The sequence below is a fragment of the Elgaria multicarinata genome, chromosome 6 (genome assembly GCF_023053635.1).
Source record: "Elgaria multicarinata webbii isolate HBS135686 ecotype San Diego chromosome 6, rElgMul1.1.pri, whole genome shotgun sequence".
NCBI classification, from domain to species: Eukaryota; Metazoa; Chordata; class Lepidosauria; order Squamata; family Anguidae; genus Elgaria; species Elgaria multicarinata.
The window spans coordinates 7977739-7993136 of record NC_086176.1 but is presented as its reverse complement, the minus strand read 5'-3'; the positions used below and the strand labels follow the sequence as shown (position 1 = coordinate 7993136).

At 46.6% G+C, this 15398-nt stretch overlaps 1 protein-coding gene across 1 annotated transcript in view; it reads left to right on the top strand.

Moving 5' to 3' along the window:
- CLSTN3 (calsyntenin 3) overlaps positions 1–15398 on the top strand; it is a 50656-nt gene that overhangs the window by 33201 nt on the left and 2057 nt on the right. Inside the window, exons 13-16 of the mRNA XM_063128958.1 lie at positions 741–967; positions 7461–7631; positions 12164–12309; positions 12434–12569. Of these exons, the coding sequence (XP_062985028.1) occupies positions 741–967; positions 7461–7631; positions 12164–12309; positions 12434–12569 (680 nt within the window). The remainder of the gene's footprint in view (positions 1–740; positions 968–7460; positions 7632–12163; positions 12310–12433; positions 12570–15398) is intronic.

Here is a 15398-nt window from a genome sequence, read left to right as displayed (position 1 = left end):
AACTTTTTAAAACGTATGCTGCCCTGAGATCTTATTGATATAGGGCGGGATATAAACATTTTAAATAAATAAATAAATAAACCGCCCAGAGAGCCCTGGCTATGGGAGCGGTATATAAATGCAATAAATAAATAAATAAAATAAAAGTTTTTTTTTTTAAAAAAAAAAAAACACCTTTGTATATATGGTGAGTTTTTTAAAGTTCAAAGCGGATGCCGGAGTAGGGGGGAGAATTGGATTGTGTGAGTAGCACAGAGATGCTTAAACCTTTCCCTCCACTTACTATTTTCCTGATCTAAATCATCCTTCCAAAGTTGCTGTTCGGCCTGCAGGGAAAACTAGAAACTGTGTAGTAGGGTGCAAAACCTCAGGCCTGGGGGCCAAATTTGGCATTCTAGGGGTCCCGATCCACTGCCCTGGAGGACCACAGAAGGCCACATCCCTTTCCCTCAGCCACCAATCACTTTGTGGTCTCCCGGCCACAAAGGTGAAAATGCCTCCCCTAAGGTCTAGTTGCTGGCAACGAGAGCTTTACGCTAAACTGTGCTGTGATTTTGGGGTCTTTTAGCCCCGTCTCGTTTGCCTTCAGTCCTGCCCAGAGCAATGGGAGGGGTTGGATATAAATTGTCGTAAAAGACGCGCACGCACACCCCTTTCATGAATTTGTTCCTTGATGCACAGTTAGAAAAGGGGCCTGCCTTCTCCAAGGTTGGGTGATTCTTCATCCCTTCTTCCACTAGATGCTTCAGTGAGGAATCCTGTGTCTCCATCCCAGATGTGGAAGGTTATGTGGTCGTGCTTCAGCCCGATGCACCTCAAATCTCTCTGAGTGGCAGTTCTCACTTTGCCCGGCCTGCCTCTGACTTCGAAGGCCCTGAGGGAGTCCCTCTCTTTCCCGATCTCCAGATTTCTTGCTCCATTTCACATCAAGTGGAGGCCAAGAAAGATGAGAGCTGGCACGGCACAGGTGAGTTGTGTATTCTAACACAGATGCTATGGCAGAGGAGCAGGAGAAGGCACAGCCCAAGGAGCAGAAGCTGAGGACGATCTCCCTAGAAGGAGAAAGTGTCACCCTCCACCCATCTGCTCCTGGGTGAACGTTTCCTTCCCAACACTGCTTATGTGAACAAAAATCCCCTGAGGCCAGGGCTGGCTCCATGTTTTTATGGGCCCTTGGGCACCAGGGTATCAGTGGCCCATTTGCCCTTAATCAAAGTACAGCATTCCCTCTTTGGCTCCACCCTTTAAATCCAGAGCAAGTCTTGACTAACAATTTATTTATTTATTATTTATTTATAACATTTCTATACCGCCCAATAGCCGAAGCTCTTTGGGCGGTTCACAAACCTTATTGTCAAAGGAAAACAATACACACTTCAGAATTCCACTTTTTAATTTTTTGTGTGAATATATAACTTAGAGATATGACAAGATATCAAGGCTGTAATCCTGCTCCATGAAGGTTAGAATGCAATATTTCCCTACATGGAGAAGTTACATCTTCTTTTAGAATTACTACAACTGAACATATACGTTTTGTACAAGCTAGGATCTTTCTGAAGCATCTAATATCAAATATAAACTTTAACAAAGATGTGCCATCAGGAGCACTGGTGAGAGACATGATGCACTGAAATTGAGCTTTCAGTGAAACACTTTGGAATTGCATTGCAAATTTTGCAGACTTGCAGTTACAAACTGTTCCCTCCAAGACAAACAAAATCCAAAAGCACTACAGGAGCAAAATCCATGTCGTTGCTACAGATGTGCTCACTTGAGATCAAACAAGCCAAACTAATTCTTAAGCTCAAGCCAGACAAGTGGACTGTGGTCAGAGACCATGGGGCAAAAGGAGTGGAAAATGTTCATTTTAAACAATGCATCACTTACTCTACTTGCAGTTCATCAGCTGTTTCTGGTGCCTTTTGCTGTTGACACACCCCTTCTTCCTCCGCCTCTCTTTCATGTGTATGGATACACAGAGCCTGATGGGTGGAACCTCTGCCCTCCATGTTACTTCTTCCCTGGGTACCCTCCTCACTTGGATGGCTTGCTTCAGGGCTGGCCTGGTGTGTAGCCTCTGTTCTCTCACTTCCTGATGCACATGACTTGAGGGGTGACTGGGTGGCTAACTGGTGTGGAATGCAACTCTAGAGCTGCAGTCCTGTGCCACTCCCTTGTGTGGGCCCCGGTGGTGCAGCTGGCTGGATGGCAATGGCCTGCAGCAGCAACCAACACCAGCCACTGCATGGCCAGAGTTGAGGCTCAGCTATATGAGCAGCTCAGCTGGCATAGGCTCCACCCTCGTCCTTAAAGGCCCACCCCTCTCTTGGCTGCTGAGTGAGCAGCCATCAGGCTCCTGCTGTGGAGCAAACGGGAGAGCCTTCGGGCCTGCTGTGTGCAGATGCAGCCTTCAGCCGTGCCTGTGGTCTTGGGCGTTAAGAGAGCGACTGTGAATGAAGCTGCAGCGGCAGCAATTGCTTACTTTTGTTGCAAAGCCACAGACTGAGAGCTCAGAACAGGACTGTCATGGAAAAATGCAGCCTTGATGCATCAGTGCCGGGCCATATTTGCTCATATTTGCTGCCAGCGAGCCATGACTGAGGTAGGGATGTTGGAGAGATTTGCAATGGAATCAAATGAGTTTGGATTTCTATGGCTCTGACCCGCGAAGACCAGCTTTTTCCTGAGTCACGCAGATTTCGTGGACTTGTGGTTTTATTTTTTGGTCATTTTTACTTTTTGGATTTTGATGCAAATTTATTCATAGAAAAATATGTCAAATAAAAATATGTAAAATGTGGGGGACATTGACTGAAAATGCTAATTTCCTCTAAAAACTAAAGCACGAAAATGCACATGGTTTTTTTTGCACATTTTTGCGAATTTGTGCAAATTCATGAAATTGGTACAAATCTAATTGGATGACAGAACGTGACAATCTGTGAAACACAGGCAGAACTGATTTTACCAAATCTGTACATCCCTAATCTGATGCCATTTAACATATTACTTTGTCTGGAAACTTCAATTAGTCCAAAATATGGCAGCCAGGCTGGTCACTGGTACACCTAGAGGTGACCACATTACACCAGTTTTAAAACCTCTTCACTGGCTGCCGATTAGTTTCTGGGCAAAGTATAAAGAGTTGGTTATTACCTTTAAAGCCCTACATGGTTTGGGTCCAGGCTACCTGTGGGATCACCTTCTCCCGTACAATCTGCCTCACACACTCAGGTCCTCTGGGAAGAATCTATTTCAGCTAGCACAAACTAGATTAACAACTGTTACCCAGAGGACCCAGACCTCTGGGTAACAGACTGTGTTGCTTCCAGACTGTGGAATGGCCTGCTGGAGGAAATTCATCAACTTGACAGTCTTTTAGAATTTAAAAAAGCAATAAAGACTGATCTATTCCAGCAGGCCTGTCCGGTGAAATTTTAGGATGTTTTAAGGATGTTTTAAAGATGTTTTAATCATGTATGTATGGTATGTTTTTAATCAGTTTTTAATGTGTATTTTGTATCATGTTTTTGTACTGCTTGTTTTGTGCTTTGAATGGTTTTGGTTTTTGTAGGCCACCCAGGGAGCGTCCGCTGTTGGGTGGTAAAGAAATGCATATTATTATTATTATTATTATTATTATTATTATTATTATTATTATTATTATTTAGACAGTAATAATTGCGTTTATTCTGCACCAGAAACAATACAGAATTTCTGTGTGGTACAGAAAAGCAATCCTGTAAAGACAGTCCCTGTCAAGACAGCCATGATCTAAGGCCCTTTCTACACCAAAGGGTTCTCCCAGGAAAATGGAGGAATCATCCCTGCCTGCTCCCGGGATCCCCGGTGTGGCATTTGGATGCACAGGAACGATCCCGGGATATAGGGCTGGTGTAGACATGCCTAAGGCAGCATCTATTGGCTTTTACCTGTTTTATTGTTAATGTGAGATCCCCCCAAAATCCTAGGAATTGTGGTTTGAGTGCTAAGCGATCCCAAGCCTCCTTCAGAGAACTACTGTTCTTTGGGAAGAGGCTATTATCAACTGAAACAACTTTTAAAGGGGAGGATAATGCTATCAATGGCTTCCAATTGTGTTTGCTCTGTATTGTCTTCAATGAGTTACGTCCAACGTTGTGCTAATAGACATCCCCTAGCATGATAGGAGTTTCTCCTTCCTTCTGCCCTTTGTGCCACCCTAAAATCTGCTTTGGAGGGTTTCCCAGCCCTCTGGAGCAGGTTTTGAGGGTGCGTGGCAGAAGGGGGAATTGTCCTGCTCCCAGTTCTGCTGATAGAGCTGGCTGGGCACTGTGGGGAACAGCTACTGCACAAGATGGACCTTTGGTCTGATCCAACAGGACTCATCTCGTGGTCTGACTCCACCAGCCTAGGTCTGTTGGGAAGCTTTGCCCTGGAAGGCCAGGAATAACATGAGAAAGTGGGAAGGGAAAGAGAGAGAAGGGCAAAAGAGGCAGCAGCTAGGAGACGCATTAGTTAAGATCTTGGGAGAAGAGATGAGACATTTGAAGAGAGGCAAATGTGGAATGAGTGTGCATTCCAAAAATAAGGACAAAGACAGATGAAATATTTTTAGAACACGCTGTGCTCAACTCAAATGTACCCATTATGAAAAACAACAACGATTCTGCAATTGTGAAGTGGAAGTACGCTGTGCACGGTGACGAACGGCTGCCCTGCAATGTCTCCCAGCCGTTCTTCAGTCCCTGGAGCGGTTTTTCACTTTATGTCCTGACAATGAGTGCATGAATAAATGTCTGCATGTGTGTACAAAACTGGGGAGCCCATCTGCAGCATGGGGAGATGGGGACGAGGCTGAGGCAGTGTATGATTCACTTGTGCGCAAGGCTGTCATTTCCCTTCTGAAAGCTGTTCCAACCTCACAGCTGAGCAACCTGCTGTCTATTGCATTTGCTTCCTTTATCCGAAGGAGCAGCGAGAGAAACGGAGGTGGGAAAGAGGCAATAGGGAGGATGTGACCCTTAATCAACTGGTGTAAAAAGTAGGAAGGAGCGTGAGGAGATGGGTGAGAGAAGAGGCCGGCCAGGGCGAAAGCATGGAGAGATTTAAAATTAGCAGTCATTTAAACTGAAGACCCTGAGGGAAGCCACCAAGGAGAGGGAAGAAGCAGGTAACTCTAAGGGAGATTAATTTTCATGTCAGAAAGATTATTATTATTATTATTATTATTTATTTATATAGCACCATCAATGTACATGGTGCTGTACAGATAACACAGTAAATAGCAAGACCCTGCCGCAAAGCGTTTTGACCAATGTCCTGTGAAACAAATGCGTATGCTGATGCTTCGTGCATTTTGCATTTCTTATCACAGTGATCTTTGCAACAGGCTTGAAAGAATTATTATTTTATTTATTTATTTACTTACTGCATTTCCATAAAGCTCAATAAATGAAGCTCTCCGGGCGGTTCACAAAAATTAAAACCATAAAATACAACATAAGTATAAAACTTAAGCCACAATATAAAAGTACAACCAGAATAAAACCAAGCAGCAATGCAGAGCTTTAAAATACAGATTTAAAACAGCAAGTTAAAAGACTGTTGTCCCCAGATTGCAGATGGTGCGTGTCAAGGTGGAGGTAAATTTGAGAGTGATTTACTTGTCTCAGACCACCCAATGCACTTCTATGGTGAGATCTGAACTGGGAACGTCTTGGAAAAGAACTAGCGTAGCTCTCTGTACTTTTGTGTGAAGTAGACACTCCGCTATTCGCACATCAAGTGTATTATTTTTCTGATATAGCAATGGATCTCTGTGTGTAGAAAATGAGTGTGACGAGTGTTTGGAATGGACTGTGCAGCAATGGATTGTAGCTAAACCTGTGCTTGGCTATTTGGGTGCATTAGTAAATTGGGCAGAGAAGTCCTACGGTCCCCGAAGTAGCATCCCAGAATCTTTAGGATAGATGGAACTCTGATCTCAGAGGAGGAGATTTATTTATTTCATGTAATTTATTATTACATTTATATCTTGCTTTCCCCCTCTTGCCAGGAACTCAAGGTGGCTTACATGGCCCTCCTCCTCTCAGAGCCTCCCTACCTGAAGAAAAAAATCCATGTCCCTCACCTCTCTTGACGTCAGAGCTCTGACGTCTGAGAGGAGGAAAAAGGGGAATATCATTGTTGTGAGGTGGGTGGAGTGGGGAAGGCCCTGCACAGTTACAAGATGGGGGATACTTGGCTCAGCAATACTACAAACGAGAAGGATCTTGGAATTGTTGTAGATCACAAGCTGAATGTGAGCCAACAGTGCGACATGGCTGCAAAAAAGGCAAATGCTATTTTGGACTGCATTAATTGAAGTATAGCTTCCAAATCATGTGAGGTATTGGTTCCTCTCTATTTGGCCCTGGTTAGGCCTCATCTAGAGTATTGCGTCCAGTTCTGGGCTCCACAATTCAAGAAGGACGCAGACAAGCTGGAGCGTGTTCAGAGGAGGGCAACCAGGATGATAAGGAGTCTGGAAACAAAGCCCTATGAAGAGAGACTGAAAGACCTGGGCATGGTTAGCCTGGAGAAGAGGCAATTGAGGGGTGACATGATAGCACTCTTCAAATACTTAAAAGGTTGTCACACAGAGGAGAGCCAGGATCTCTTCTCGATCCTCCCAGAGTTCAGGATACGGAATAATGGGCTCAAGTTAAAGGAAGCCAGATTCCGTCTGGACATCAGGAAAAACTTCCTGACTGTTAGAGCAGTACAACAATGGAATCAGTTACCTAGGGAGGTTGTGGGCTCTCCCACACTAGAGGCCTTCAAGAGGCAGCTGGACAACCATCTGTCAGGGATGCTTTAGGATGGATTCCTGCATTGAGCAGGGGGTTGGACTTGATGGCCTTGTAGGCACCTTCCAACTCTACTATTCTATAATTCTATGATCTAAAGCCCTCCCAGCCCCCACCACAGGGAGAACTTTAACCCAGCCTTGGTCTAAATTCTTACAATGGGAGGGAAATTTTACAGGGGTGGGGAAGGAAAAAAAATGACTGCAGAGGCAGAGCAGCAAAGACCACTCCTACACTTCTGTTGCGCTGGCAGGAGCCCAGTAGAGCTTTGGAAATTACAGAGTGCTCTGACACAAAGATAGGATTGTATTTTAAAAGTAACATGTTTTGCTTTATCTGCTGATAAAATTCGAGAAATGTAGTTACAAGGTTTTCATTCAATTAGTCATGTCTCTGTTAGCGACGTGCAATCGTTAGGCAAATGTGCATCTTGATGCTGAGGCATTTTATCCTGGCCTTTGGCTAATACAAAAAAAAATGCAAACTGCCCCTCAGGCTTGTTGTGAAGCTAGAATATTGCTCTGAGCAAATTGGAAGAAGGGTGGGGTGTGGATGTAACAAATGAACCAGTGAGATGTTGCTTGTATTACCTTCCCTCATAGGCGCCCTATTTTCTCTTCCTTGCAGTGGCAGATACACGGATGTCAGATGAGATTGTTCACAATCTGGATGGTTGCGAGATCTCCCTGGTTGGAGAGGAACTGGATCCTGAGAGAGAATATCTGCTCTTGGATGGAGCCTCTCTGCAGCAGCGAGGCCTGGAGCTCATCAACACCTCTGCCTATCTCACTGTCACAGGTGGGCACCTTCTGGGCACCTCTTCCTTTTCTGACACCATCCATCTCCAACCTGCACTATCCAGAAATGCTAGAATCCTTGGCACTATAGAGTCCTGTTCACCCAACTGATGGCGTTCATATATTTGCAGCCGATCCATGTGTTAAAGCCATATCTGCCCCGATCACATAGAAACAGGGGTGGGTCCCTCAGAATTTAACAGCAAAAGGGCTATGCAGGTGGAGTGTGTGTACTTCTCCTGCCTGCATTTTACCTCCTTATAGTCTACCTCTGCCGGTGTTTTTCTCCTTAGCTGAGCTCTGATACTGGAAGTGACTTCTGGTTAAGGGAATAGCACCTGGGAAGACAGTTGGAAGGTAAAGCCACAAAGGGGCCTGTGTGTGGAGGGGGAGGGTTAGCACGGGCACCTGTGTGCCCACCAGGTGCCATCATCAAATCTAGCCCCATGCTTTTGATGGCTCTTGAGCTTCTTTACTTTTCTTTCAGTGTTTATTAGTAGGTCCATGGAAGTGCAGAAAAAAACGCATTTGGTATTGGATGTAGAATTTAGCATCTTGAGAATCTCAGCTTCAATTGTTTTTTTTTTAGAAAGCAAGTTTCTAACCTGCAATGTTGCAAGGGTTAGGTTTGAAAGCTGGCCAACAATGTCAGAAAATGGAGCACATTGTATATAAGTTTGTGTGGTTTATACAGACTGCAGAAGGCTTCTTTCCGTATGTAGCATTTAGGCTACAGTGACTCAAAGTTTTGATTCTTAGAGCTCCATCATACTAGCGATTTATCACACTCTCGCCGTGCCTGGATGCGTTTTTGCAGCACGATACTCACATGACGTCGTCCCTGTCCTGCGCTCATCTCACCTCTTCCCCTCCCTTTTCTGTCTTATTTTGGAGTGGGGAAAGCCCGTTTCCCCCCCTCCGTGCGCAATAAAGCTGCTCCTCCGTCCCGTGTATTGCTGTCCTTGTGCTATATCGGCCCATCCCATTTTTTGTTGGCGACGTGTGTGTCGAAGGGTGGTCCCCGCTCAACTGCTCAACCATGAAGGGGGAGAGAGAGAAGGCTCCCAAACACCCCCTCGGTCCCATTCAACTCTATGGTTCTTACTCCTGAGTAGGCATGTCTAGGTTTCCAGACCAGAACAATGTCGGCTTCCCGTTGCCATGCCAACATTGACCTCAAACTTCTCCAAAAACGAATTGTAATACTTTCTCTTCACTTATATTGTTTAATATGATCTTAGGGGAAAGCATTGTGTGTTGTTTTACCATAATTGCCCAGTTTCAGGCTGCCATACTATTGTATTTGTGCAGAAATTATATATTTGCAGGGGGAAGGAGAACGTAGGGGGCAGGGCGGGAGATTTCACCAGCCGAGTAGCAATATAGGTGAAAAGATACACGAGCTGAAATAGCGCAACAACACACAGACGTGAAAGTGCCCGGTACTGGACTTGCTAAAGGAAACGGAGGGGGAAATTGCAGACTCAAAGCGGAGCAAAAAAAGTAGGTGTGATAAAGCTCTTAGTTGTAAGAGCTCCTGCTGCCTTGGACATGAGTAGGCTCTTGCCTTGTTCTTAGTGAAATCCTTGGGGAGGTAGTGAATTCCTCTGCCCAACTAGATACTTTTGTGGTATCTAGAACTGGTATGGAAAACGATTCCTGCCACCATGCAAGAGAACCCTTCTCTTGCTTAGTGGAGAATTAGCACTCATCAACTAATTTCAGTCCCTTCACTTCTTCCCCAAACTCTGCTACCAAAATAATTTGCCTCTTTCGTCACTCCGACCACAGAACACCTTTCCTCGAAGCACTCACTCCCCACCCCTATTGTATCTAACACAAACTCTTTGCCATACTTTCAGTTTTATTCCACTCCTCTGGCTCCACCGCTCTGAACCCTTTGATGACTTCCCACTGTTTAAACCCTGAGTCTTTTCTCCCTTTGGCCTCGAACCCCCACCTGCATCACTAGTTCCTACGTCTCCTTGAGGCTCGCTAGCTCAGTGTCTTCCTCAGGGGCACCACGGTTAGACATATCCCATAGGTAAATATTATTAAAACATGCAAGCAGTAATTATATATATCTACACACACACACACGTATAATAACATTAAAAAGGGAAAGGGGCAACACATATATAATGAAAACCATCCAAAGTAGGCTAGTTGAGTCTCTTTGGAGCTATACCCTGGAATCATTTGGTTACATAGCACAGTTGCGGACACTGAGGCCCCGTTCAGACAACACGCTAAACCAAGCTGCTTAACCACAAAATGGCTAACGTTAGCCATTTTGTGGTTAAGCAGCTTGGTTTAGCGTGTTGTCTGAACGGGGCCACTGTCTTATGCAAAGTGTGTCTCATTAAAATGAGGCAGGTTTTTTTAAAAAAAAACAAACAAACGTTTTCTTTGTATCCCTGTTGATTATTTCACACATTTGTATGTTTTTCTGCATGGTTTTCATATTCGTTGTCCTTTTTGATTTTCAGTACTATCGCTATAAGGGTTTGGTTTTGATATTGGCTATTTGGCTATTTTCTTTGGATTCATTGGCTATATATTTAATATCTACATTGTTACCTATTAAATTGTAGCATTCCTGAGGAAAGTATTTTCGAAATGTTTGGGGGCATTAAAGCAGCCTGGTCTTTAAGTCCCAGCCTGGTCGCCACAAGAGACAAGGAGTTGTATGCCGGTGATGAGGGGGCTTGTCCATCCTCTCTCAGCCGAGCACCAAAACCAGGTGGGCTGCCAGAGAGAAGCACCCTCTTCGGATGCCTTGTGGGTTGGCATGGCACATCTAAGAAAACAGAAGGCTCAGTTGCCCCTGTGCACACATGCCATTAGGGTTGGCAGGAAAAAGAATCCACGAACCACTCAAGTTGAAACACCAGAAGCTCTTCGGCCTCCTATTGGCTTGGTTCAGACAACACGCTAAACCATGCTGCTTAACCACAAAATGGGGTTGGGGTTGGGTGCCATCAGTATGCTGATGATACACTGCTCTACTTCTCCTTGTCGTCGGAGTCAGCTGGGGCTGGACCAGTGCCTGGAAGCTGTAATGGGCTGGATGAGGGCCAATAAACTGAAGCTAAATCCGGATAAGACGGAAGCTCTGTGGGTTGGTGGTTCCCGAATCCGGGAATTGGGTAAGCGGCCTGTTCTGGATGAGGTGGCGCTCCCTCTGAAGAAGCAGGTACGTAGCTTGGGAGTACTCCTTGATCCATCATTGTCACTGGAGGTGGCACAGAGTGCTTGGGGTCAGCTTCAGCTGATCTGCCAGCTGCGGCCTTTCCTGGACAGGGACAACCTAGCCACGGTAGTGCATGCACTGGTAACTTCCCGATTAGACTACTGCAATGCACTCTAAGTGGGGCTGCCTTTGAAGATGACGCGGAAATTGCAGCTAGTGCAAAATGCAGCAGCTAGACTGCTGGCGGGTACATCTTACAAAGCCTACATAACACCGGTCTTAAAGGAGCTGCACTGGCTGCCTATATGCTTCCGGTCAAAATTCAAGGTGCTGGTAATGACGTTTAAAGCCCTAAACAGCTTAGGACCTCGATACTTGAGAGAGCGCCTCTCCTTATATATGCCTGCCCGAGACCTTAGATCTGTTGGAGGAGCCCCTCTCCACATCCCACCAATGCAACATATACATTATGATGGGACAAGGGAGAGGGCTTCTCTGTGGTGGCACCCCGACTGTGGAATGCCCTCCCCTTGGAGGCCCAATTGGCGCCAACATTGATTGCATTTTGACGCCAAGTAAAAACATGGCTTTCCTTTGATAGTTAAACTCACTGGCACATTGTTTTAACTGTTTTAACTGCATCTATTGCTTTTAAATAATATATTGTTTTAACTTGGATCATGGTTTAATTTGTTTTTAACAGTGTATATTTATTGTTTCATACTGTATGTTTTTATCTGTACGCCGCCCTGAGATCTTAGTGATATAGGGCGGGATATAAATACTATAAATAAATAAATAAATAAATAAATAAAGGAATGCATTAAGGTTAATGCATTCCCTTAACCATTTTGTGGTTAAGCAGCATGGTTTAGTGTGTTGTCTGAACCAGGCCGTTGATTTAAGCCCACTCTCGGCCTGTCAACATGATTTATCTCAATAAACCTGACATGCAAACATAGGTGATGGAGGCCGCTATAAAAGGGCAGGGGAAGTGGGTGATTTGGAGTGGTTTGCAGTGGGGGCAGTGCTTAAATCCTCCCCACCCGTTGCGTCTCCCCCAGGGCTCCTTCCCTGCCCCAGGATTCCAGAGGCTAGTTTGTGCGGTCTGGAACATGTCTGGGACCTTTCAATGAGAAAGTGGCAGTGGGGCCAGAGTGGGAAACATCAGGGCAAGGGAAAGGTTAAGCAGCAGCTTTTATGAGCTGCATTTGCATGTAAAGTTGATTTATACCCAGGGTCAATTTGTGTCCCCATAACCAGGGCTGAGTTCAGCCGGCTTGGCACCCTTTCCCTCTCCCCCCGACCCCCAGTTTTCATGTCCCTTTCCCCATTTGTAGGCGTGGAGAGTATTGCCGTGTATGAAGAGATCCTTCGCCAGGTCTCATATTGCATCCGTCGTGGTGCTGCCCTTTATGAGAGGAAGTTCCGTCTGTCTTGCACCGAGATGAATGGGCGCTACTCCAGCAATGAGTTTACTGTCGAGGTACGTCTGTCCCAAGAGACCTGCGCGAAATTCAAAACTCTTGCGATTGTGGCTCCGGCTGAAATCCGTGGGGCCATTCTGAAGTCAAGTGGCTTGAGTTCGGAGTGCGAATTTCTCTTTGCAGGTGAACGTGCTTCATAACATGAACCGTGCCGCTCACCCCAACCACGTTATGAGTGCCCAGCAGTTCATGCATCGAGGCCACCATCTGCCACCAGAACTCTCTGGCCACAGCCTGGCTAATGTGCACCGTAACTCCAGTATGTATCGTTTGCTTCCCGACGCACAGACTGTGAAATGGTGATGAGAAAGGGTGGGATGGCACACACAGTTTTAGGACCCCAAACAGGTGGCTCTGGCAACCTATTTTCTTTTCTTCAAAGCAGCCACAGGAAGGGACGGGCTACTCTCTTGGATTGGGGCCATTCTCTAATCAGAGAAGGGGCCATAGGGGAGGAGATTCTTATTCGCCTTGTGGGAAAGAAATGGAACAGAATGGAGAGGGCAAATGAGCAGGGCTGTTTGCAAAATATTCTCGGTTTTGGTCTTCCGTGCCACCGCCAATCTGCCCAGATCCCAGGGAGAGACAAATACTGCATTCAGAATACACGTGGGCAAAATTGAACCAGTTATAATCAATCTTCAGATCCTGTGGCAAGGAGAGAGAAGACTGGAAAAGCCTCTTCAGTGAGTTTTTGCCCAGAAAGCTCTCTTTACACCGAAATCACCTGGTGTGGAGGCTGTGAGTTTTCTTCAGTTTTGGGCCTAGCAATTGTTGCGCAGACCTTCATATCTCAAGGCTTAACTATTGCAGTGCTCTCTGGGTGGGGTGTCCTTGAAGGCTAAAGTCTGTGCAGGGTATAATTGCCTGATCTATAGAATGTGGTGTGAAGATAGAGGAAATGTCTTTACGGCAGGGAGGCCCCTGTAATTGCCCTCACTTTGTTCGGTCCAAATGAACTTCTCCTCTCCAGGGTCAGGCTGTCTGTCGCTGTAGACAATACTGAGATGGATCTAGGATGTGGCTTTGTGTGTGTGTATGATGAATGAATAGATACACGTATATGTGTGCCTAAAACAATGGCAGTCAACCTGATTGAAGTATGGGGTAAAGATCAAGACTTATGGCTGAGCCAGTGTTTGGTTCGCCCGGAGGCCTGCCTATCATTCAGACTGAAATGATACCAAGGGACTGCCGTGAGTTCTCTTTGGATAGTATAGCTGTCTTCACGCTTTCACTACTGACAACCAGATAAGCTTTCTTAAACAATGAGGTTTTCAGCTAAATGCTATCAGTGAGGTAGCTTGTCATATTTCCCTCAGCAGGGAATCCGAAGATTTAAGATGCTATTTTTACTTGCAAAGCCCTAAATGGCTTTGTGCCCTTTCCCGAGCAACTAATCTGTTTTTAATATGCTTGAGCTTTCAGGAAAGGACAAAACGGCAATATAAAGAAATACATAAAGGGGGAATCCAGGGACTGTTGCAATGAGAGCTGATAAGACAGCTCCTTCAGTAGTCAGGAAAAAGGTCTGTTGGGATACTCTGAACGTGTGAGGTGGCATCTGCAAACAGAAAACATCTGAAGAGCAGAATAGTAGTGAGACGTGCTTTGCTAAATCTAATCCAGACTCCATCTTGCCCCGCGATCTCTTTAATGATGGCCAGCCTGCTTTCCAAGAAGCAGGAAACGTGCATAGCCCTCCCAACTCTTGTTTGGAACTATACTGCCTCTGAACCTGTAAGTTCCATTTAGCTCTCATAGTTAATGGCTGTTGATAGACCTGTTTTCCGTGGTCTACTCCTACTCAAAACACATCTCAGTCACGGGCCAGTTCCGCATCCTGGAATGGTAGCAGGGCCAGGCCAGACTATTTTGTGCCCTAGGCAGGTGAGCTGCTTTCACCCACCCCCACTCCCAAGGGGCGAAGCCACCCCCCACCCCAGAATTCTGGCTTCACTTCGGCTGGGGGGGCCCCCCAGCCGAAGCGAAGCCAGGACGCTGGGGGGGTGGGGCCGGCGGGCTTTGGAACAGCACGCCCGGCCGGAAGCCGCTCTGGGAGAGCAACTTCCGGGCGCGCCGTTCCGAAGCCGCCCGCCCGCCCGCCCCCACAGCATCCTGGCTTCTCTTCGGCTGGGGGGCCCCCCCAGCCGAAGTGAAGCCAGAATTCTGGGGTGGGGGGTGGCTTCGCCCCTTGGGAGTGGGGGTGGGTGGGTGAAAGCAGCTCACCTGGAACGGCATGCCCGGCTGGAAGCTGCTCTGGGAGAGCAACTTCCGGGCGTGCCGTTCCGAAGCCGCCCGACCACCCCCCCAGCGTCCTGGCTTTGCTCCGGCTGGGCGCCCACCCAGCTGAAGCAAAGCCAGGACGCTTCCGGGTGCGGTGTTCAGCTCCCCCCTTACCTTGGCGCTCTAGGCGGCCGCCTGAGTGGCCTCTATGGTAGCGCCAGCCCTGAATGGTAGGTCCCAGGATACTTGGGAGTCCCTCCTCCAGTGGCTGGACCTCTGGGCTGTGATGCAGGGCTCCCCACGGCACCACACTGCCAGGACAACCCAAAGAGCAGCAATTGATTGGGGCTGTGGCAAATGGGCATATGCCATGGCCCACAGAGGTTGACACGGCTCACCACAGCATCCTTTCCTTCTTCTTGTGCCACCTCTAGTATCAGAGGCAGTATATCTATGTACACCAGTTGCTGGGGAATATGGGAGGGATGCTGTTGCACTCGTGTCCTGCTTGTGGGTCCCTGGTCAGTGTGTTAACACTGGTCTGATCCAGCATGGCTCTTATGTTCTTATTTATGTTCTTAACATTTTATAGTTAAGGGGCAGCCATCTGAGCACGCCCACGGGTAGCGGTGCTCATTTTATTATTTCTACTTTAAAAATATATAAACTCTATAACAGGATCGTGGTTATTCCCAAGTGAATGTCTTTAATATTAGGGCTGCTGAAGCAAACTCCATTTTAACCCTGTTTTCATGATGGTTTAAGTCAGTGGTTCCCAACCTTTTTGGCACCAGGGACCGGTTTTGTGGAAGACAATTTTTCCACGGACCAGGGTGGGTGGGTGAGGGGATGGTTTTGGGAA